At 40.5% G+C, this 23714-nt stretch overlaps 1 protein-coding gene across 1 annotated transcript in view; it reads right to left on the bottom strand.

The window, feature by feature from the left end:
• LOC124253513 (DNA polymerase epsilon catalytic subunit A-like) overlaps window positions 1–23714 on the bottom strand; it is an 87424-nt gene that overhangs the window by 3076 nt on the left and 60634 nt on the right. Inside the window, 20 exon segments of the mRNA XM_046687309.1 lie at window positions 1192–1268; window positions 1584–1718; window positions 2697–2835; window positions 3813–3898; window positions 4039–4077; window positions 4079–4150; window positions 5805–5876; window positions 7996–8061; window positions 8063–8146; window positions 9557–9760; window positions 9998–10082; window positions 12012–12101; window positions 12576–12724; window positions 14834–14948; window positions 15406–15581; window positions 17145–17232; window positions 18810–18882; window positions 21086–21252; window positions 21883–22011; window positions 23456–23562. Coding sequence (XP_046543265.1) covers window positions 1192–1268; window positions 1584–1718; window positions 2697–2835; window positions 3813–3898; window positions 4039–4077; window positions 4079–4150; window positions 5805–5876; window positions 7996–8061; window positions 8063–8146; window positions 9557–9760; window positions 9998–10082; window positions 12012–12101; window positions 12576–12724; window positions 14834–14948; window positions 15406–15581; window positions 17145–17232; window positions 18810–18882; window positions 21086–21252; window positions 21883–22011; window positions 23456–23562 — 2153 coding nt within the window.

Here is a 23714-nt window from a genome sequence, read left to right as displayed (position 1 = left end):
AATAAGTTAGGGATATTAGTACATAGATCATTATTCATAATTTCAAAATTTACATATATCCCTAACTATTTTAGTCCAGTATACATTATCAACTTCATTTTCATGAGATTGTTAAAACAAAACTGCCAAAATCCAACAATTTGTCAGTGTGAGTCCATCATGCATATGTATCTGTAAACCGAATGTAACCAGGCAGTTCCTAATGGTGATAAATGATGTGTTTATATTTTACAGTTGTAAACCAATAAAATCCATCGGAGGTTACGCAAATTTCTTAACAACCAGCCAGCATGAAATCTCTAAATTCTGTGTGTGAGCAAGTCAAGCATATCATACGTAGGTATCAACAAAATGAATCTAAGCAGGCAGTTCCTAATGGTAACAGTGAGTGAGTATGGTTTTGCACCACTTTTAGCAATATTCCAACAATATTACGGCGGGGGACACCAGAAATGTGCTTCACACATTGTGAGAATCCGAGTCTTCGGGACGACGAGCGAACGCTTTAACCATTAGGCTACCCCACCGCCCCCCTAATGGTAACAAATAATGGCATACTAAATAATAATAATAATAATAATTGATTTATAGAGCGCCTATTTCCAAAAGATATTGCTCAATGGCGCTATAAAGAGAAAAGATATGATGTGTATATTTAACAGTTGCATTTTTTGCTTTGAACCAACAAAATCTGTCATAGGTTACATACAATCATTGAACCAACCAACATTAAATCTCTAAATTCTGGGTGTGAGCAAGTCAAGCATATGATTGTCATTCGTTTGTTCGTGAGTATTGTTTTATGCCACTTTTAGCAATATTCCAGCAATATCACGGCGGGGGACACCAGAAATAGGCTTCACAAATTGTACCCATGTGGGGAATCGAACCCGTGCCTTCGGCGGGACGAACGAACGCTTTAACCACTAGGCTACCCCACCGCCCCAGGAACACCAGAAATGGGCTTCACACATAATGCCCATGTGGGGAATCGAACCTGGGTCTTCTGCGAGACGAACCACTAGGCTACCCCACCACCCCGGATCACTTGTCGCAACGGACTCCCTGTTTGTGGAACATTGTCTGCCTTACATATTTGAGGATACCAATACAAGAAATATGTCAAATCGACTCCGTGTTTTATCTGAAAACAAAAGTTTGCGTTAGTTCTCTTTCAATATCAATGCCTACCCTGAACCATCTTGACTGAGGTATGGGTCACGACATAGGTCAAGGTCACGGATGTGGTTGCATGATTTACAAATCACCTGAAAAATAAGAACGAATAATTACTTCATTGACAATAAGCAGTGAAGTGTGTGAGTGTTTTTTGGCCTCAAAATAACTGAGTGAGTCAGTTTAGTTTTATATTCCAGTAATATGATGGCGGGGGACACCAGAATAGGCTTCACTCATTACATACATAAGGGGAATCAAAGCCAGGTCTGCGGCGTGATGAGTGCACTCTTTAACCATCAGACTGCCCCAAATCGAAACCTAAACAACTCATGCAGTTTACAGACTCCTAAAACTGTAATGTAAAAAATGGTCCAGACCGGACTAACGATGATTTTCTGACTCACCTCTGGTAGCACGTATGAGAGACACGGGTCGGCAAACTGAGCTGCCGGAGAAAACTCCCCGACCCCGATCAGCTTTAGCAGGTCCCGCTTCAGCTTCGTCACCTGGATTGTCACATTGCTGTCCAGGGCCAACACCTGAAACACAAACAGGGGAAGATAACTCTAAATCTGGATGGCAAACAAGGGCAGATAACTCTATAAGTGGAGGTCACTCTTAATCTGGACGACAAGCAAGAGGAGATAACACTACTACTGGATAGGGGGTGGGTATTGCAGAGAATTTTCATATTGCGATATATTGCGATGCGAAAGCATGTATTGCGATATGTATTGCAATATATTGCGTGAAGAATTTTTACACAAAAAAACTACTTATAGTCGAGGTAATGCTTGATTTATAGAGCAAATACACAGCAAAATCACTATGCTTGATTAAGCTTTAATAACAACTTTTATTCATGATTAAAAATAAAAATGTGAATAATATTTGGCACAAATGAAAAAAGGAAATATCCGAAGATTTCCGAGTGTTACGAAGTTTTCCGAATGCAAGTCAAAATACCGGTTTTCGATCAGCGTATCGCAATACGTATCGTTTTCATGTCTGAACCGGTACATACCGGTAAACCGGTTATATTGCGCAGCCCTACTACTGGACAATAAACCAAGGGGAGAGAACTCTAAATCTGGATGACAATACAAGGGAGATAACTCTACATCTGGGCAATACAAAAAAGATGGGTGATAACTAAAATGAATGTGATGGCTCTTCTACAGGTGTTATCAGGATCATCATGCTCTTGTTAAAGGCCAACACTTGGAATAAAGGGAGGCAACAATCTTCTTCATGCTGCCCAAACGAAAGGAAAAAGGGAGATAACAAAAACCTAGTCTAAATCAGTTGATCTGCACTGACTTATCCTCAGGGGCAAATATTTGTCCAAGAAGCAGCCATATCTCATCAAGTTTTTCCAGATCAGTTTCTGTTCAGCATGGCAGAATAGTGGCAGTCAAGACTGGAATATAATCCTAAACCTGATTGGTTCGTCAGAAAGTTCACGAACGTAAGTGACCTTCTGTTGGACATCCTCAGAGTAACAGATCACAACTCACCTTGCAAACGGCCTTGACAAATTCCAGGGAAGGGTTGTTGAGGGGGAGATGGGAGCCAGGCAGCTGGGGGAACTCGGCAGCTAGGTTGCCTTGGTTACTCTTACTTCCTGCAAGCTTTTTCTGAATCTTTTGGGTAATTCTGTAGACAAATATAATCTAATTGCATTATACTTGACATGTAGGATGTCCTTGTAAAGAATGTGTTAGTCTATCATAATACAGTCGAGCACCGTTGTCTCGATATTCATGGGACCAAGAAAAAATATCGAGTTATCCGAACTTCGAGACATCTGACCAGGGCATATCATTACATGTCACTATGAAAGAAAACAAAGTGGTTCTCAGTATGTTTTGATTTGAAACCTATAATCCGTTATCAGTAGTGTTTTGTCGTAACAGTGAGTACTTCCTACTTAATTCCTTCTTAATTAATCCTAACTAAATAACAAACAAGTGACACCTTCAACTCAATTAGCCCTAATTAGTTTACACTACTGCATCCCTTTGATTCATGCCGCACCATGTGTAAACAACCTCAGTTCAGATGGATACTTGCCCATGAAAGGTAGGTGAACATCAAGTTTCTTTGCAAATATCGAGTAAAAAGGGTAATTTTGCTTCTTGGGACGATGAAATCATATCGAAATATCCGAAATATCAAGACATCTGTATCGAGTTAAAAAGAGCTTGAATAATGATAAATTGTGAAGGATTTTGCCGGGACCGAGATGTTATATCGAGACAACCGAGATATCGAGCTATCAGAGTTTGACACAACAGTGCTCGACAGTATTCTAGCTAATCATGCATGGCATGAGAGTTTGGTGTTCATGAAACACTTTTGAGTAGTATGAAAAACACTATATGAATCTAATAAAAATCTCAGACCTCTACCAAAACACTGTTTATTGTCTTAATGCAAGTTATGAGAATTGGGTGTTCTTGAAATTTCTCCGAGTCTAAAAATCAATGTCTCCTCATATTCACATTTATCGAGTCAATATGCAGGCATAAAAAAAAACACTGAAAATGTCATGATTTTGTAGTACCTTTTAATTGATATAAAGGGACAGAACCTTTAAATGGTAATCAGTATTGCCTTGAGCATATACGTACGCAAACATCTGCTGTGCAAGTTCCCCCTGGACAAGATCCTGAGCAAACGACACAGTTGAGGGCATGGCTGAAGGATCCAGGTGTTTCTGTCAGGTAATGAATATATTATTAATAATAGTAACAAGAAGACATGGTCAGCAATATCCCCCACCGGAGAGCGGAAGGTCGCGGGTGATCCCTGAAAAGGTTCCTGAAAACAACAATATCGAGGGCCAACTGAAGATACCTGTGTCTGGCTGCTGCCTCGTCGTCTGACAGGTGTGTTTTCCCGGCGTGAGGCGACGCTGTTCCTCATCGATCTGGTTGTACACGGATAGGATGTAGCCAGCCACTATCATCTGTAACAGAGTTGGTTGTTTGTTTAATACCGCACTCAGAAACAATACAGGCATCTGACAGTGTCCTGTAAAGAATGGTGTCTCAACCGGACAAACCAGCCATTGACAATATGAGGATCAACAGAGGCCCAGATAAGCTGCGTATCCAGGTAAAATACGCATAGAACATTTCCAATTACGCATTGAAAAATAATTGTTGCGTACCAATTACACATTTAAAATGTTAGATACGCAAAGAGTTTAAAACAAATGCGTACGGAATATATTTATAAAAATCGCTCGCGTAATGAAAAAGACATCGATTGCTATCAAGCTGTACTGTTAGTATAGGACAAGTGTTGTACTGTCAGTATAGGATGAGTTATTTTTTATGAAATCATTTCCCTTTTATTTAAGTTGGTTTTGATTAGGTATGACATAAGGCAGAACATACCTGCTTAGTAAACTTACTCAATGACACAATACTTAGGTGTGTAAAATGACTGAAATACGTACATATTTGAAAGCAGTGGTTAACGGAAAATGAAATACCTACTCAACATTCATAATACCCACTCAAAAAAAATACAGTGGGTACAGTACCCACATTAGCTAAATCTTATCTGGAGCTCTGATCAATCTACACAGTTTGGATATGACAACATGAATTAGTCAAATCAGCATGTCTCAACAATGTGTAATGATTGATAATAATCAATACCAAATTACAACAAGAATGGAAATATAAGTCAGCTGGTGTGACCATCCAAAACTGTTAATTGCCTCTTAGGACAAGCATTGAGTGCTGAAGGCCAATTCTTCCCCCGATCTTCGTGGGTCTCATCCAAATAGGAAGTTTAGCGAAGACCCTCTGCTTGACATGTATTGCATCTTAAAAATATGCTTGTAGTGAGAAAGTGAGTAAGAGGGTTTAGTTTTACGCCACACTCAGCAATATTCCAGCTATATGGTGGTGGTCTGTAAATAATCGAGTCTGGACCAGAAAATCCAGTGATCAACAGCATGAGCATCGATCTGCGCAATTTCGGAACCGATGACATGTGTCAACCAAGTCGGCGAGCCTGACCACCCGGTCTCGTTAGTCGCCTCTTACGATAAGCATGGGTTACTGAAGATCAATATTCTAACCCGGATCTTCACGGCTTGTATTGAGAAAGACTTCAATAACTAATTGTTTGATCAGTTTTCTAGAAGTTGGTGGGTCAATAATAAAGCATATGACGCTATGGATAACAACAGCTTGTTCAGTGCATAGAGTGATGTTTTGGTGTAGGTTCTTAGCTTAACAACGGTGTAAGAACCTACACTGAAATGTCACTCTATGCAATAAACAAGAAGTTGTTATCCATGAAGTCGTGTGCGTCATTGACTTCAATAACTGTTTTTGTTACATATAATAACTTGCATTTTCCTTTCTCTGAAATGAAAATACGGCAAAATGGTGAAAACAACTGCAAAAATAACAAACATCAATAAATTTCTCAATATGTCTGCCATGACGGCCATCTTGAAAATTGGATTCAAATCTGTTGAAAATCCTGGGGAAGTGTGCACAAGTTATCAAAGACTGCTGGATGTGCTTCTGGTACTGTGTCTTCTGTTGATCTAGCCTACAAACATGGGCTGAAGCTGGAGGATGGGTTGTAGTACTCACGCTGAAATTTGTCTGACATGCTGCAGCTTCAGGGAGGAAGTGGACAATATTCCAGTTCATCTCTATTTCTGGCTGAAATCCAATAAATCATCATGTACAGTGCTTCAAAAGACGAAGTGCGTGTGTGAGTCCAGAGTGTCTCAAATCTGTCTGACTACTGAATATTATCGCCTTCACTGACCTCTGATATCAGTTGAGCTTTAGAAATCACTACCTCAATGCGATATTATAAAGGTCAGAAGCCCCCACAAACACAACCATGACACAGGTGATATGTATTTATATCACACAAGCCAGTGATGCTAAATTTCCAAACAGTTATTTGTGCAACCTTCTTTTTCATGCCTTTGTGTGAACATCGTAACCTATAACGAAGAGAGTTTTATGGATGTCAACTTCTTCATTATGAGGCACATGGGTACAATGTCCAACAGGGCTCCAGATAATTTTTCAACATCAGGAGTATGTACTGCTTATTTGTTCAATATGGGAGTACTGGAAAATCTTAAGAGTACATTTAGGGTACTGAATGGAATTTAATGGAGTATCAGTAGTCTTGTGTTTCGTTTCATATATGCACCACAACATCGCTACTCTTGTGTAAACAGGTCAATAAACAATAAAACAATACTTTTTTCAGATAAATACGTCTGTAAATGATTCTAAGACCGTACACCATTGCTGTGGTGCGCATCTGCTACGTTTCATAAATTGTTTCCTACCATATCGTGCATATCATTTATCCATACATACGCAGATACGGCCCTTATCTGGAGCCCTGGTCCAATGCCGTGACATTGCTGGAATATTGCTACAAGCGGCATACAACTAAACTCACTCACTCACTCTTTATTATGAGGAACAACGTTTCGGTGTAAATCCTTGAAGTTGAAAACCATAAAACTCTCGCCCTTATCTGTATCACTTCTAAATGCCATTCAAAGACCTGACTAGAACCAATGCAGGGCTCGATTTAAGAGATGTTAACCTACTTGCACCAGGTGCAACCTAAGATAAAGACCTAGTTGCACCAGACAAATTCCAGTTGCAACGTAGTGTGTTAAAATGTTTCGGTGCACATAAACCTTAATCAGTGATGTAGTACCCATGAAACCATAGCAACACTGAGACACAGCTGATCCCTGTGTACAAGAGCTGTCATAGCCGAGACGTGTTTATGAATAGCAATGTTTCATTGCCATAGCTATTCAAAGTTTAGAAGAAAAATGGGCTGGCATATTTATGCATATGTTAGATTTATTGTTGATTTATTTCTCAACAATTCACTTGCACCTTGTGCAAGATAGACTCATAGCTAGGTTGTATTTTGTAACATTGGGTTGCACCAGTGCAAGTAACAAAGCACTAAATCGAGCCCTGCAATGCCACCAACAAGTCTGACATATTAGGACATGGCTTACAAAACAGGGTTCATAAATTAATTCCATTCAAATCTACGGTTGGGTGAATGTTGGTGGCAGGCTTTAATTTTTTTAATTACATAATAACCTGTTCAAGTGAGTGAGTGAGTATGGCTTTACGCCACGTTTAGCAATATTCCAGCAATATAACGGCGGGGGACACCAGAAATGGGCTTCACACATTGTACCCATGTGGGGAATCGAACCCGGGTCTTCGGCTTGACGAGCGAACGCTTTAACCACTAGGCTACCCCACCGCCCAACCTGTTCAAGGAACCCATGTAAGTTAACCGCGAACTGATTTCATTATGATAGTAAATAGTGCTGCAACATATCCCCTGTGAGGTGAACAATATTTATAAATATTTGCTTCTGGTAACCGTGAATAATGAACTAAATTCATGATGGGATATGGTTTGATTCACCTGGCCCCGATTTCTCGAAACAAACTTAAGTCTGAGTTTTGACTTAAGTAAGAGTTTTTACTCAAATTTGAGAAAAAGCAGGAAAATGCATTTCCCAGAATGAACTGAAATCGATATTACACTCAAACATAGTTGACAGTTTGAGTTGGGTAGATAGGCTACTTAAGTTGTTTGGACTTTTTTATTTATAAAAATGCAGTTGAGTTAAAAAATCAGCTGTTTCAAATTGTCAAACTCAGTTTGAAATTTGAGTAAAATCTTAAGTTTTTTCGAGAAATCAGAGCCAGACGAGTTCAACGTAACAGAGTAGTAAATGTATCCATTATAATACTCCCATATCTGTACCTCGTCCTCAGTGTCAGACTTGTTTAGCTCCTCTCCATCGTCGTCCTCAACAGCCACGTCCTCATCACTGTCGCTCCTCTCCCCCAGCCTTCTGTGTCTTGTTGCCCCCTGGGAGGGATGGCAGCTTGCCTCGCACTCCCCCATGATTGGCCTACAAGACAAACCATCCTTTGAAATTCACGCTAGCCTGCTGCCCTGCGACTACTAAATTTGCTGAGGACAAGTGGAAATCCTATGATGGAAGTCCTCACTGGCTAGAAGCATGAAAGGGTTATAATTCTGTGCTTGTTCTCATGACTAAACTTAGGGACAAGTACAAATCCTATGAAAGTAGCCCTCACTGACTAGAACCATTGAGGCCAGATACACCTAACCAATGACAAAATGCTTCACAAGTATTTGTTAGTTTTAATTAGTTTCAACAAGTGTACATTTAACAATTGATAAAGAGTCTTTTCCAGGTGATGTTGCCACTGGTTGCCATCTCGATTTTGACATATTGAAGCTAAAATATCAATATAAGGTGCCGTGTCTGGCCTTCAAACTCTACAATTCTGAACTACTTCTCATCACGAAAATTGGGGACAAATAAAATTCCTACGAAAATAGTCCTAGCTGAATAGTAGCTAGTTCTCATCGCTTCAAATCAGAATTTATCGGGCCAGACCTGATAGGTGTTGGTCCCATCATAGCTCACACAAACAGTTTGAAAGTAAACAAAACTTCTCCTTACTTTCACAATACAAGTTAAAGATACAGGGAACCCACGAATTCCCAAAAACATATAAGATCTTCTCCAAGGCGTAGGTAATGTCAATGTTTTCCTGAACCAGTTTAGAGATCGCTGTATATGTATTTTTCAACAAGAATGGCACTCGAGGTTAGAAGAAAGCTCCCGTTTTGATTGTTACAGACAGTTTAAGTCCCTTTTAGAACCCGGAAGATATTTATCCCTCGTGACTACAAAGAATCTGAGACTGCTACTTGTAAAGTTTAGATTGGGGCTATTAGATTTAAAAGTAAATGAAGGAAGAAGACTATCCATTGATAGAAATTATAGATCATGTCCATTTTGTAAAAAAGGCATTGAAGACGAATTACATTTTCTTGTTGAATGTCCAGCCTATGATAAAATCCATTCTGATTATCTCCGTAACTGTATTACAATCAGAAGTAATAATGCAGCATTTTACAAAATTGTTTCCTCATGCAATGTCTCCATTTTAAAAAGATTATCACTGTATATCCATCATGCTATTATGTTAAGAAAACAATTGTTATCCTCCTAAATGAGAACCTTCTTTGTAACCGCTGTATATGGGCCGGTGGCCTTACATACAAATAAACATATTTTGACTACTTTCACAATACAAGTTAAAGATACAGGGAACCCAGAAAATCCAAAAAACACCAGGAATCCCTTTCATTGTCAAACACTGCCATGAAAACATGAAAGGTCACTTGAAACTAAATTTAGTAATTTAGTAAAGGCAAGCACAGTCTTATCCTACCTGTCCCTGTGAGAGGCAGACAGAAAAAAACGATCAGTAATCCTCCTTACCGGATCAAGCCACATGAGAAATTCCCAACACTGTTCATAAGTGATATCAACAAGGTGGAAGAGCTCGCGAGACTTGATGCTGTTTGTGATGTACTCAACGTACGCCAAAGCATCCACCAGGCGGCGCTTCTTTGTACATAGTAGCAGGCGATTGAAGTTGGCGTAGACGATCTGTGACCCCAGTCGCTTGAACTCTGCGATCAGCTGAACAGAAGACAATAACATGACACACTCTTAAATGCGACAGTTCTGAGATATGAATGAACAAATTTCATGATTTATACTTTGGTGCATAGTCTAGTTATTCTTTAATTAAACATACTTCCCACATAACTAACGTTTGTTGTTATACTTTTGGCCGGATAGTATAATTGTTTTGTAATATGGCAAAATATGAAATATTGCAAAGATTGGAGCCACACAAATAGCCAGACATATTACCTGCATGAAGACTTTCTTCATCATGTTGTGCAGCGTTCGTCTCAGTGCAGGGTCGTACAGCAAACCGTTCGGGGATCGTAACCATCTACGTGGAAGATACATATTAAAAACACTTGTAATGTTTCCAAGATCGAAGAACAACAGGAGAGGCCAGATTCCAGTCAATTTGTATTTCGCACTCATATTTTCCGCTTGCTTCAAGCATCCGTACACAAGGGAGCTAACTCCCATGTATCAAACTGTCAACCGCTAAGAAACTTGCCGTTACAACACTGATGTTTGTATATTGTTTAACATCATACTCAGAACAATCCAGTTTTACGACAAAGGCCTGTAGATGGTTAAATCTGAACCACACAATCCAGTGATTGATATTCTGGGCATCAGTCCACACTGTCAGGATGTCATCAGTTAAAGTTACTGCGAGCATGGAACACAAAAATGAATCCCACTAATAAGTAGTGTTGGGAATTGGTTGAAATCTCACAATTGATGATTGCTTCATTACGAACGCACAATCATCGAAAAAATTGGTTAGCGTCATTTTTCAGATTTTCCTATCCAGGTTATTATAGTAGATATGTATTACATGATGCAACTTGTTACTTTAAAGTGATGACTAATATATCATGAACATAAACTTCTTGGAGTTTTCAAGAAATATTCAGTCATGACTTTTCAGTTAGTGAGCGAGTTTTCTCAGAATTAAACAAGTTTTCAGGCCCTGACAACTTTGAAGATATGTTCCATCGTCAAGTGTTTCAAAGACTAAAACAGCAGTTCCAAAATTGTTTGTGTTCAATTATGAGAAAATGTGATCGATTGCTTGGTGGTTTGGTCACTTCGACCGATCTTTGATTATTTCAACTAATCGGAACACCACTACTAATAAGAAGGGCTGCGTAATATAACAGGCGTATCGGTATTTACCGGTTCAGACATGAAAACGATACGTATTGCTATTCGCTGATAGAAAACCGGTATTTTGACTTGCAATCGGAAAACACGTAACACTCGGAAATCTTCGGATATTTCCTTGTTTCATATGTGCCAAATATTATTCCCATTTTTATTTTATCATGATTAAGAGTTGGTATTAAAGCTTAATCAAGCATAGTGATTTTGTTGTGTTTTTCTCTATAAATCAAGCATTAACTCGATTATAAGTAGTTTTTTGTTTAAAAATACTTCATGCAATATATTGCAATACATATCGCAATATATACTTTCGCATCGCAATATGAAAATTCTCTGCAATACCCACCCCTACTAATAAGTAAATTATTCTGTTTCTTTGTTGTTTAAACCACACTTTACAATATTCAACCAATTTACAGAAGCCTGTATATAATGCAGTCTTGATGACCAATCAAGTGATCGATATTGAGAGCATCGATTTATGCAAGTGGTACCCCATGACATACATCAAATCTGTCAGCCTTACCATCTGATCTTGGAAGTTGCCTTTCATCAACAAACATGGATTGCTGAGGACACATGCAAACCCTGACCTTTTTTTGTAATTTAAATTCTATTTCTGAATCCCTGTTACAGTCAAAACTAAGCAGGCAGGGGACATCTCCGAAGATATACAGTAATTTAATGGGATACAGGTGGAATTTTTTACGAGAAAAGACAATCCATTCACTCACCATTCACACAAGTACAAGATTATTTTTAACTGTCAAACATATTAATAACATAATTAATTCAGTCGTCTTTGAATAAGCCATTATATAAGAGCCATTTCCAATAAAATTCGACTTTACAGATTTTGTTAAAGAAAATACATTTTTCAATACTATATCTCAAACTCAACTCACTTCTGAACTGAGCAATATTTGGTAAAACAGAATTGAGCTTGCATTTGTACCAATAATATTTTCCCAATAATATGAACAAGTCAAAAACAGTCAGTAAAAATATTTTTCTTACAGCCAAAAATTATCAGTTCCATAGTGAGATTGAGATCTTCAAGGCTCTAACAGCAAGTACGCATTATTTAACCACTCACCTGTAGAAGTGAATGATCTGGTTGTCTGCAAACACGTTGCCATAAGCTGTCACTTCCCTCACCCAGCTGTGGACCATGCTCTTAAGAATCCTACAACAGTCAACAAACCCCTTAGTGTGTATCATGGAGGTGTGTGGTCTCGCCTTAGTGTGTATCATGGAGGTGTGTGGTCTCGCCTTAGTTTGTATCATGGAGGTGTGTGGTCTCACCTTAGTTTGTATCATGGAGGTGTGTGGTCTCGCCTTAGTTTGTATCATGGAGGTTTGTGGTCTCACCTTAGGCAAGTGAGTTTGTTCAAACTTGCCTCTGTTCACCCAGCAGAAAATGGGTACCAGGTGAAATAAGTCGTGAAACTATTAACCTTCTAGTGTCTAACAGGCAGCTTGGATTATCCAGGGTAATAATGATCAGATTGTGCACTTTGAACAGGATATCTATCCTGGAAAAGGCATGTTATAAATATTCTCATCATTGTTATACCTGAACAGCATTTACTGTGAAAACAAAGGGAATCACAAGGCATTGTCGCATTGTACCTAGAAAGAATTGAGTATGTGTGTTTACCTGAACGTTGAGGAGCACAGAGCTGTCTCGTCATAGCTAGCCAGCATGGTGGCTGCACCCTGGCCCTGCATCATGTCCTCCAGAGAAGTCTGCGGCATTGTGTCGAAACTGACCGCACTTGCTCCTTCCTGGTCGTTGACATGGGCAGACTGGAAACAGGAAATGTTGTTACTGAACTCATATCAACAGTTGTGTTGACGGGTGAGGTGAGGAGGGCCTTGTCTTCGAGTTCTGTCATGTAGATCTCGCTGATGATGGGGGAGAGATGTGATCCCATAGGTAGGCCATGGGATTAGAAAACTCTAAGAGGCGATCAACATCAAACGACTCAACCCGAAATCAACAGAGATCAACGTTATTACATCCCTACAGCTTACGATCAACTAATCAAGGTTAATAAAAAATAACCCACCCTTTGTCTATCTGGCTTCAATCATTTCTGTATCACAACAAGCCTCATGTCAATACACTGTACATCAACCTCTTCTATTGTAACTCTTCAACCTCTTCTAAACTCAAATACCCGCCATGTATATATTTCTCCTTGTACATATGTTGTGTATCATTTGCTTGATAATGGTGTTAGGATCTACACCGAAACATCGCATCCACTGCAATAGAGAAGCTGTCTATCCACAAAAAGTGTTCCTCTTCATCATACCAGCTTCTAAATACCACTTAAGGAAGTTTGAGAACCAAATTTTGCGACGTTTTGCTCCAACCTGCAGCTGCAGATGATGGTAGTGGTGCTCATGCAGAACCTTCTGACAGTGGATCAGATTCTGAGTTCGAACCTCCCTTTGAAGAAAGTGTTAGAGACAGCAGTGACTGTTCTAATAGTGAAGAAGAACGTAATATCCTGTCAGGTCCTTTGATATAAATCAAAAGGGGGTGACCGGGCCTCACAGGCCCACTTGGTCGTAATGGATAGGAAGAAAGCTTGGTGGGATAAGGGTTAATGATTGCTCATTGCCAAGAATCACTCATTTTTAAGAATCTCTCTGTGAAGGCTATTTCAATGATAAGGATCTTTCAAAGTTAAGAATCTCTCAACATTAGGAATATCTCCTTGATAGGAATCTTTCAATGTTATGAAAAATCTCTCACTGACAATGACCTCTCATTGTTAAGAATCTCTCACAGACAAGGGCCTCTCATTGTGAAGAAATTCTCAAAGATAAGGACCTCTCATTGAGTTACTGGCCTATCATTCAAGTCATCATTCTGTCATGTTTATCTTGATTCAATAATCCTGAAGTTTTTCATTGTTATAATTGTTGTCCTATCATTTAATTTTTTCTACAACCAACCCACTATTCTTATTGCATTATCAGGTTCATAGCTCTAAGAACGTAAAGAACACTGAATATTGTGTTTGTTTGTTGTTTAACGCCACACTCAGCAATATTCCACCTATATGGCGGCAGTCTGTAAATAATCAAGTCTGGACCAGACAATCCAGTAATCAACAGCATGAGCATCGATCTGTGTGATTGGGAACCGATGACCTGTGTCAACCAAGTCAGCGAGCCTGACCACCCGATCCCATTAGTCGCCTCTTACGACAAGCATTGATTACTGAAGGCCAACATTCTAACCTAGACCTTCACGGGCCTGTTTCAGTATAAATAATGTTGATGTAAATGTAACTAATTCTTTCATAGGTGGTGTCTGCTAGTTTCTGATTCATTTGATCATGCATAATCTATCTCTCATTTGACATTTTGACTCAAATATTTAGATGGCTTTGCTTAGTGGTTACATGATTATCAATGCACTTCTGTCAACAACAAAACTCATTAAGATGCTTGTATCATCCTTATTCTTCTTCATAGAGATCGTCCTTGGGGTATATATTATGCATTTTCCGGCTGAAAAATGTCCTGTGACAGTTGTATCAATGTTTTTTGAATAAAAAAATTGAACAATAAATAAACTCTTTTATTTATTATACGACCCCTACCTCACGGAGTTACCTCCCGTTGAGCATGCGCAATCAGCTATATGGCGGCAGTCTGTAAATAATCAAGTCTGGACAAGACAATCCAGTGATCAACAGCATGAGCATCAATCTGCACAATTGGGATACGATGACGTGTGTCAACCAAGTCAGTGAGTCTGAACACCCGATACCCATTAGTCGCCTTTTTCAACAAACATGGGTTACTGAAGACCAATCAGATCTTCATGGGTTGCAGAATGTATCATCAGGTTAAGTTCTTTAAGAACATAAATAGCACTGAATTTTGTAAGCTCACCTCAATGATAGTGTTGACGGCAAGACTGGCTATGTCAAGCTCCACACACACCGTGGGGTAGCAACCGATGTTGTTAACTTCCACAGAAGAGCTCTCCTCAAGCTCCATACAGAGTCTACACAAATAAATTAAAGGGAGGTTACTCTAATGCAGCAGTCATTTAGATTATATGTGGTTCGTGAACGTAAATGAACACTTTCTATAACCAGATAGTGTATTACATGATAAACTTCGAATTTCATTTCAGATATAAAATGATATTGCCGTTTCAAGTTAACAGGAAATGTCTGTGTATTGTGGAAGAAAATATTATAGCATGTACCCACATAGATACAGCTGTGTCTATGAAAATTTAAATTGTTCTAAAGAAAATACAATACACTGAGCATTTTACACATTATACACTGCTCATTGGTTTCAAAATGAAGTTGAAAATAAAAATAAAATCTCATCCTTGAGTCCATTAACATCAAATAAATCAACATTCAAGCAACAAAATTCTAATATTTCTTTTAAATCGCGATGATATATTTGACCTCAAAAGGAAATCAATAGTGATTCTCTGTGTTCACCTGTTGTCGTCTGCTTCCTTGCCGCCAAGGTCGGGCCTCTCGGTCGGCGAGCACCACAGCAGATGATTGTGTTTGTGGAGATGCCGGGCGAAGAACAGATCACAGCCAAACAGAGTTATGTCCCTTGGCATGTTTCCTATAGGGATATGGAGGTAGCGGCACTGTTCCATCATTGCCTGTGTGAACAATACTGGGGTCTTACAAATTGATCATGTTCCACTGTTAAGAATATGAACATCCTCATTTCCTAGATCTGTATTTACAAGCTATGAGATGCATCACCATTTAAGTCTCTGAAAGTGTGGGTAGGTGTTTGATAGGTGTGTGATTGGGTGGGTGATTCCATGTGAGTGTTTGATTGCATGTAATAGCTGATTGGGTGGATGATTGGGTGGTGGTTACAGGCAATGAGAATCTTGGTGAGTGGGCTAGCAAGGGAGTAGTTGCATGCCTGAGAAGCTGATTGGGTGGGTGATTGGGTGGATGATTGGGTAGGTGATTGGGTGGGTGATTGGGTGGATGATTGGGTGGGTGATTGGTTGGATGATTGGGTAGGTGATTGGGTGGATGATTGGGTGGGTGATTGGGTGGATGATTGGGTAGTGATTGGGTAGGTGATTGGGTGGGTGATTGGGTGGATGATTGGGTAGGTGATTGGGTGGATGATCGTATGGGTGATTGGGTGGATAACTGAGTGGCTGCATGGTTAGATCGATCTTGTTCACTATGACAGCCATCCATTTTACATGCTCTGTTGCCTGAAAATGATTCTTATGTGATCAAGGATTTGTGTTCAGTTCAGGAAATACATTTCAATACATTAGGTTAGTTTGGTTTGTTGTTTAACTCAAGAGTCATTAATATTCCTGCTGCGTGACAACAGTCTGTAAACAGGAATGTTAAAAAATGCTGCAAGTTAACCAGAGTTCAGGAAGATTACACGAACTCTGTGTAGATTGCAAGGGCATGTATACTGGTGGTGTTCTAATTGATTGAGTCAAGCAGTGGATTGTCTGGTCCAGACAGAACATTCTGCAGACCACCCAGTGTAAGAAAAAAAGCTTTGCGTTCCTAAAACGCATAACCTTTGGAATCTTTCATGTGCATGCATCCCAGGTGCATGCCCGAGGTACAACGTGAGGTCTCACATGTTTCTGGGACATAGCCCCCCGTAAAATTTTGAAATTTTACTTGCATTTCAGAGTATTTTATCATCATTCGCAAGGCAAATTAGCTGAGAGAAATTTTTATCATATTTTGTTGTTTCCTTGGGGAAAATATGTTTTTCAGTTACCTGTCACGAACCATTGGTTCACATGTCCACAAGTCAACGTCATTATTTTAAAGTAGGATCAACTTAACTTTCACACATTCAACGAGTTTTACAGCTTCATAAAGAATTTGAGGAAGTGTGGTCATATACAGTCATTCACAGTTCAGAGTTTTGCACGCCATCTGGCGAGGTTGCTGTGTATTACATGGAGAATTCCAAGTTTCGGTAACATCACAATGTCAAATCGGACGATGTTACATTTCAGTATCATGAGAATCAAGGATGGTATTTAGAAATGTAACTACCCAGAACACAAAATGCTATGCGTGCAGAACACGCAGGTAGAAAATATTGTGCGTGAAACGTAAATATTTTTGCGCGAAACAAGCATGTTTGGGGTTAACGCGAACACTGCCACCATCACATATCTGAAATACCATAGACACCAGACAAGCTCTATCTGTACCTGGAGGATGATCTCACAATTCATGTAGTGCTGCAGCATCCGACGACTTCCAACTCTCTGCCAGTCCAAGACATTGTACAGGTTCTCACTGGAGAAACAAGACATTGTACAGGTTCTCACAGGAGAAACAAGTTCAAAAGCAGGGCTCGATTAGTGCTTTGTTACTTGCACTGGTGCAACCTAATATTACAAAGTGCAACCTAGTTATTTGTCTAACTTGCACCAGGTGCAAGTCAACTTTTGAGAAATAAATCCACAATGAATTTAACACTATAAGCATAACTATGTTAGTTCATTTTTCTTCTAAACGTTGAATAATTCAATATCCCGGGTTCGAAATACCCCATATATAAGCGTGCCATGGCACGATAAATATTGCAATGGCACGGGTAAATATGTTCCCGGTGCCCTTATGCACGCCTGATTTTTTAGACATAACTGACCTTTAGTCATTTAATCCCCCAAACAAAACACTTGTGCAAATGACAAACAAACAAAACATTTATTGACTTTATCACCCAGGAAATCACTGGAATTATGACTAATGATGTAAAGAAATCTGGTTCTTTTTCCATTTAGAGTGTTGGGAGTACTGATAGTTTGGTTATTGAAAAGGAAATTAAGCATGTTAGACATATTTAACATGTGAACCTTTCACAACTTCTTAGCTTTTGAAAGTGTTGGGGAAGCAGAACAAATGTAACACAAGAAAGCCATCTTAGACAGAAGACATATCAGTGATAACAGAAAACTGGTTACATTTGTTGTGTACTAACAATACATTTCAAGAGATCATCATCATTGCTACAGTCGTTTATTCTAAAAACATGTGGGCACACTTGATTTCTGAAAGGCACATTTTAAATATTTTCATGGTGCCCAAAGGCACACTTAAAACAAAATGTATTTCTATCGCTGATATCATATTTCTTTCATTACATACTGCAATAAGAGCAGTGCAGCTGGAATTTGGCTGGTGCAATTAGGTTTCTATATCTCAGGTCGCACCTGGTGCAAGTAGTATAACATCTCTTTAATCGAGCCCTGAAAAGGCATTTAGAATTTGGACAATATGAATACCTGACATGTTTTATGGATAACAAGTTCTTTTTATTGTTATCTTTAAGGACATGAAGGAGCAGGAATTTGATCTGAAACAATGTTATATATATGAATAAAAGAAGTTGTTATCCATAAAATGTGTGATGTATTCATGCAGGTTGCATTCAGATACATGGCCAAAGAACATGTTTCATGAAACATCCGCGATGCTGGATAGGAAAAAGACAAACATGTCATTTCAGATTTCTTCGTATGTTTGTTCTTCCAAAAATGTAGATGCAGTTTAACAGTACAAACTTTGCTTATCAATCTCTTTATATAACTAATAAGACATGTAAGTTTGCTTACAGTGGAATAAAAAATTGCTCAGTTTCTACCCATTACTGTAGGGTTGGTAAGTGTCAACATAGAAGAGTGAGCGAGTACTATTTTAAGCTGCTTTTAGCAATATTCCTGCAATATCAGGGCGGGGCACACCAGAAATGGGCATCACGCTTTGTCCCCATGTGGGAATCAAATCCATGTCTTTGGTGTGATGAGCAAACACTTAAACCACCAGGCTACCCCACCACCCCTCAATAAGGAGGAAGTCATGAGACCGACCTGTCTGTGATGTGGATCGGCACCAAGGGGAAGTCACACAAGCCTGGCATCACGGAGGTCAGGTGGGAGAAGTCTGGAGGAAAAACAACAGATCATGGATTCATCAGATGATCAATCAAAGCAAATAAGAAGAATTATTTTGCCTTTTATTTATGAATGGGCAAAATCTGAAGGAAAAGAAAAGTTCCTTGATTTTTCACATTATTGACTGAACCAAATATGAAGAATTTCTTTGAGCTCTATTTAGTGTGAGTGAGTGAGTGAGTGAGTGAGTGAGTGAGTGAGTGAGTGAGTGAGTGAGTGAGTGAGTGAGTGAGTGAGTGAGTGAGTTTTACGCTGCTTTTAGAAGTATTTCAGCAATATTAGGCGGGGCACCAGAAATAGGCTTCACACATTGCACCCATGTGGGAAACGAACCCGGGTCTTCAGCGTGACAAACAAACGCTTTAACCTGGTTGCTGTCTCTATGTACAATGCACTCGGGCAATATCGGCCTCTGTAAACACCGGCACTCTGTCTACATCAGCACAAAGTTTCAGTCCCGGCAGAAATGCACTTAATTATCATTTAGAAACATCTATAAACATCGGCATCTGTCTACTAAGGATATCGGCATTGTTTTTCAGTCCCAACGAACAAGTTGTTATGAAAACGAATCGGTAAAAAACAGCACATGAAGGACGGTGCAACCCTTTGATGCAATTAGGTCCAAATGCTGTAACAACACAATTCGAGGTTACTCCCGAGATTATTCAGATACGGGAGTGTTAATCAGTTTCTTGATTTCCCGTGTGCGCCAGCGTCATAAGCGAACTTGCAACCGGCCTGTGATGCCGGTATTGACAGAGTACACTGTATGTCATTCAAGCTTATCAGGAACTTGTTCTGTAGCTGAAATAGGTCAGCATGTGATGACGCATTGGTACACATTTGGATTCGCCCCATGAAGATCTGGGTCGGAGTTGATCTGCCAGCAAGCTTGCCATAAAAGGGTGTCTGTAAATAATTGAGTCTTGACCAGATAATAGAGAAATTGACAACATGAGCATTGATCTGTGCAGTTTGGATACAATGACATCAACAAAGTCTACCAGACTGACCACTTGATCCCATCAGTTGCCTCTTAGGACAGGCATGGGTAATTGAATTTCATTTCCAGCCTGGATCTTCATGGGTTTGGGTGTGAATTAGGATGGGGGAGGATCTTCATGGGTTTGGGTGTGAATTAGGATGGGGGAGAATCTTCAGTGGGTTTGGGTGTGAATTAGGATGGGGGGATCTTCGTGGGTTTGGGTGTGAATTAGGATGGGGGAGGATCTTAAAGTGGGTTTGGGTGTGAATTAGGATGGGGGGAGGATCTTCGTGGGTTTGGGTGTGAATTAGGATGGGGGATCTTAAGTGGGTTATGGTGTGAATTAGGATGGGGGAGGATCTTGGTGGGTTTGGGTGTGAATTAGGATGGGGGAGGATCTTGGTGGGTTTGGGTGTGAATTAGGATGGGGGAGGATCTTTGGGTTTGGGGTGTGAATTAGGATGGGGGATCTTCGTGGGTTTGGGTGTGAATTAGGATGGGGGAGGATCTTGGTGGGTTTGGGTGTGAATTAGGATGGGGGAGGATCTTGGTGGGTTTGGGTGTGAATTAGGATGGGGGAGGATCTTGGTGGGTTTGGGTGTGAATTAGGATGGGGGAGGATCTTGGTGGGTTTGGGTGTGAATTAGGATGGGGGGAGGATCTTGGTGGGTTTGGGTGTGAATTAGGATGGGGGAGGATCTTGGTGGGTTTGGGTGTGAATTAGGATGGGGAGGGAGGATCTTCATGGGTTTGGGTGTGAATTAGGATGGGGAGAATCTTGGTGGGTTTGGGTGTGAATTAGGATGGGGAGGATCTTAAGTGGGTTTGGGTGTGAATTAGGATGGGGAGGATCTTAAGTGGGTTTGGGTGTGAATTAGGATGGGGGATCTTAAGTGGGTTTGGGTGTGAATTAGGATGGGGAGGATCTTGGTGGGTTTGGGTGTGAATTAGGATGGGGAGGATCTTGGTGGGTTTGGGTGTGAATTAGGATGGGGGAGGATCTTGGTGGGTTTGGGTGTGAATTAGGATGGGGGAGGATCTTCGTGGGTTTGGGTGTGAATTAGGATGGGGGAGGATCTTGGTGGGTTTGGGTGTGAATTAGGATGGGGGAGGATCTTCGTGGGTTTGGGTGTGAATTAGGATGGGGGAGGTAAGGTCTGTAACACCCCAAAATAACTTATCCCCATCTCAGTGATTGACTAACCTTGAGGAGACTGGACGGCGATGAATGTTGGCCCCCTTTTCTCATCCTTGTATGCGGACAACATCCTCTGGATGGCTCTGTGGGCCTGGCGGACATCTTTCTCCAGCTTCACCTCGAATGTGTAGCCAGCTTCAGGTAGTGCTGTCTCATCAGCACCTTTTGTCACTCTGAAACGGGATGAGTGGCCGAGTTGGGTAGGGAGATGAGATAACGGTTGAGTGAGTTAATGAGAGAGAGAGAGAGAGAGACTAATTCTGTTTAAACAAGTGTTAGATTAGAGAGAAGAGAGAGAGGGTGTGTGTGTGTGTGAGAGAGAGAGAGAGAGAGAGAGAGAGAGAGAGAGGGGGGGCTTATGAGTGACCAAGTGAAAGAGTACGTATGAGTGTGTTTATGAGTGAGTGAAAAAAGGAGTGGGATGAATGAGAGAGTGGGTGGTAATTTGTCTGAGTGATTTAATTCTTATTGAATGGGTTTTATGGCTGAGTGAGGGAGTTGGGTTTAACACTGAATATTCCCGTCATATCAGGGTGTTTCAGCATGACTAGGGAAGGGGCATGGAGAAGGGGAAATGTGAGGGGGGACTGGAGAGGGGTAGAGTAAAGCATGGAGCTGAGAATCCTGAGGTATGGTGCCGAGAAACAAAGGAGACGATCCAGGATTTGAATCAAAGACCACAGGTTCCTGTTGAGTCCAAGGGATGCAACGCTGTAGAGCAAAATTTGATGCTTTACATGACAGGTCACCTGTGCCTGATCATAAGAAATTGCAGTGCATGGTTGATAAAGGTATGGGCTCACTTGGTGTTTCTCTCAGCGTTGTAGAGCGCTCCTACGTTTGGCATCTGGTCACTACGCACCGTGTCCACCACGAAGATCGTCCCCTTCTTCGACCCCGGTAAGAACAAGCCAAACATCATCTTGTTCCCACTGTCAACAAGACAAAGTCAGCAGGGTTAGGTGAAATGGTGGTTAATGTGGCAATCAAGATTACTGAACAGATATAATGACAAGCATAAAAGTGTATGTGTATGTTGCTTGAGCATGTGAAGATCCGGGATAGAACTGGTTTTCAGCAGCCCATGCTTGTCGTAAGATCTGACTAACGGGATCAGGTGGTCGGGCTTGCTGATTTGGGTGACACACGTCATCGTATCCCAATTGCGTAGAACGATGTTCATGCTGTTGATGTCAACCCAGTTATTTCCGGACCGCAACAACCAACAAAAGACATGTGTCAGTTTCATATGGCTGACCCACTGTAATACCACGCCACAGATCTACAGAAACCACTCACAATTTGTATACTGACACCTTGCCCATAAGTCTATATTTTATACATAACCCATTGCAAATACACAAGACAACAGAATTATTACTATCCCCCGGAACAGGGTACATTAAAAATGGGTTTGTTCATATAGTTGGGAATATACATTCAGGGGTGGAAATAACCCATTGCCCGACGCCCGAGTCCAGTGTTTTTTTCTGTCGGGCAAGCAAATTTGTATATCACACTGTACCGGTGTCCAGTTGATATTCCAATGTTAATTATGTTGTTTATTTAAAAAATCAACAAAAAACGGCCGGCATAGTGGAAATTTTATCAAGGCAAGTGATTTTACATGGGCCACTTTTCGGAGTACACTAGCAATTTTAAAGTTATTTCCACCCCTGACATTATGGAGAAGAAGTGTGTAACCCCTTGGGTAATCCGAAAGCGATGGCATACATGAGCTAGTTCCTGACAAGTATCTTTTATAGAAGAATGGCAACTTCATTCCCAGAGCTTCAGTAGCTTCTGAGCAGCACAAAGTAAAACAGCAACTGACATAACTATGGGAAAAATAATAAGGCACATATTTTCTCACTCAGTCTTGACAAGTATCTCTCAGCTGAGCATCTGCAAACTACTTTGATTTGATTCATGTAGTTCAGTTGCTTGATAACAGTGTTACCATCTACACCGAAAAGTCCACTGCAATAAAGAGGTGAGGTGAAATGGGGTTTAACGTCGTACTTGAGAATATTTCGCTCATATGACGACGTGCATGCGTGTGTATGTGTATGTGCGGCTGCTTGTACTAGCCCAGACTGAAGCTGGTTTTATAGTGCTAGCTCACTGAGATACCATGCCACAGTTAAGCATGGATACCCCACTCAGACACATTATACTGACTCCGAATCGACCAGTCCTTGTACCCATTAATGCCGAGCGCCAGGCAGGGACCAACAAGTACCACATTTTAATGTCTTTTGGTATGACGTCCAGGCGGACGCTCTAACCACCTCACCATGGAGGCGGTCATTGCAATAAAGAAGCTGTCTATCCATCAAAATGATTCCTGATGACTCAGGTGAGCTGTTCACTCACCACACATGGTGGTAGATGTACAGGTGTTTGATGGTGCCTGGATCCAGGTAGGAGAACTGGGCCAATGTCCGGAACTCCAAGTTGTCCAGGTCAAATGTGTCAGTTTCCTGTTGATAGAATACATATCTTTAAAGGTACCAAACAGCATCACACACACATGGTCATACACATTTGGTGGCTTAGATGGGCATTCAAGACCATTTCAAGACATACTCCAACATTCAAGGCAATTTCAAGACAAACTCCAACATTCAAGGCC

This window comes from Haliotis rubra, unplaced genomic scaffold (assembly GCF_003918875.1).
Source record: "Haliotis rubra isolate DU_JTF1 unplaced genomic scaffold, ASM391887v1 Scf542, whole genome shotgun sequence".
Lineage (NCBI taxonomy): Eukaryota > Metazoa > Mollusca > Gastropoda > Lepetellida > Haliotidae > Haliotis > Haliotis rubra.
Note: the sequence above shows the minus strand (reverse complement) of the source record. Positions and strands in the feature narration are given on the sequence as shown.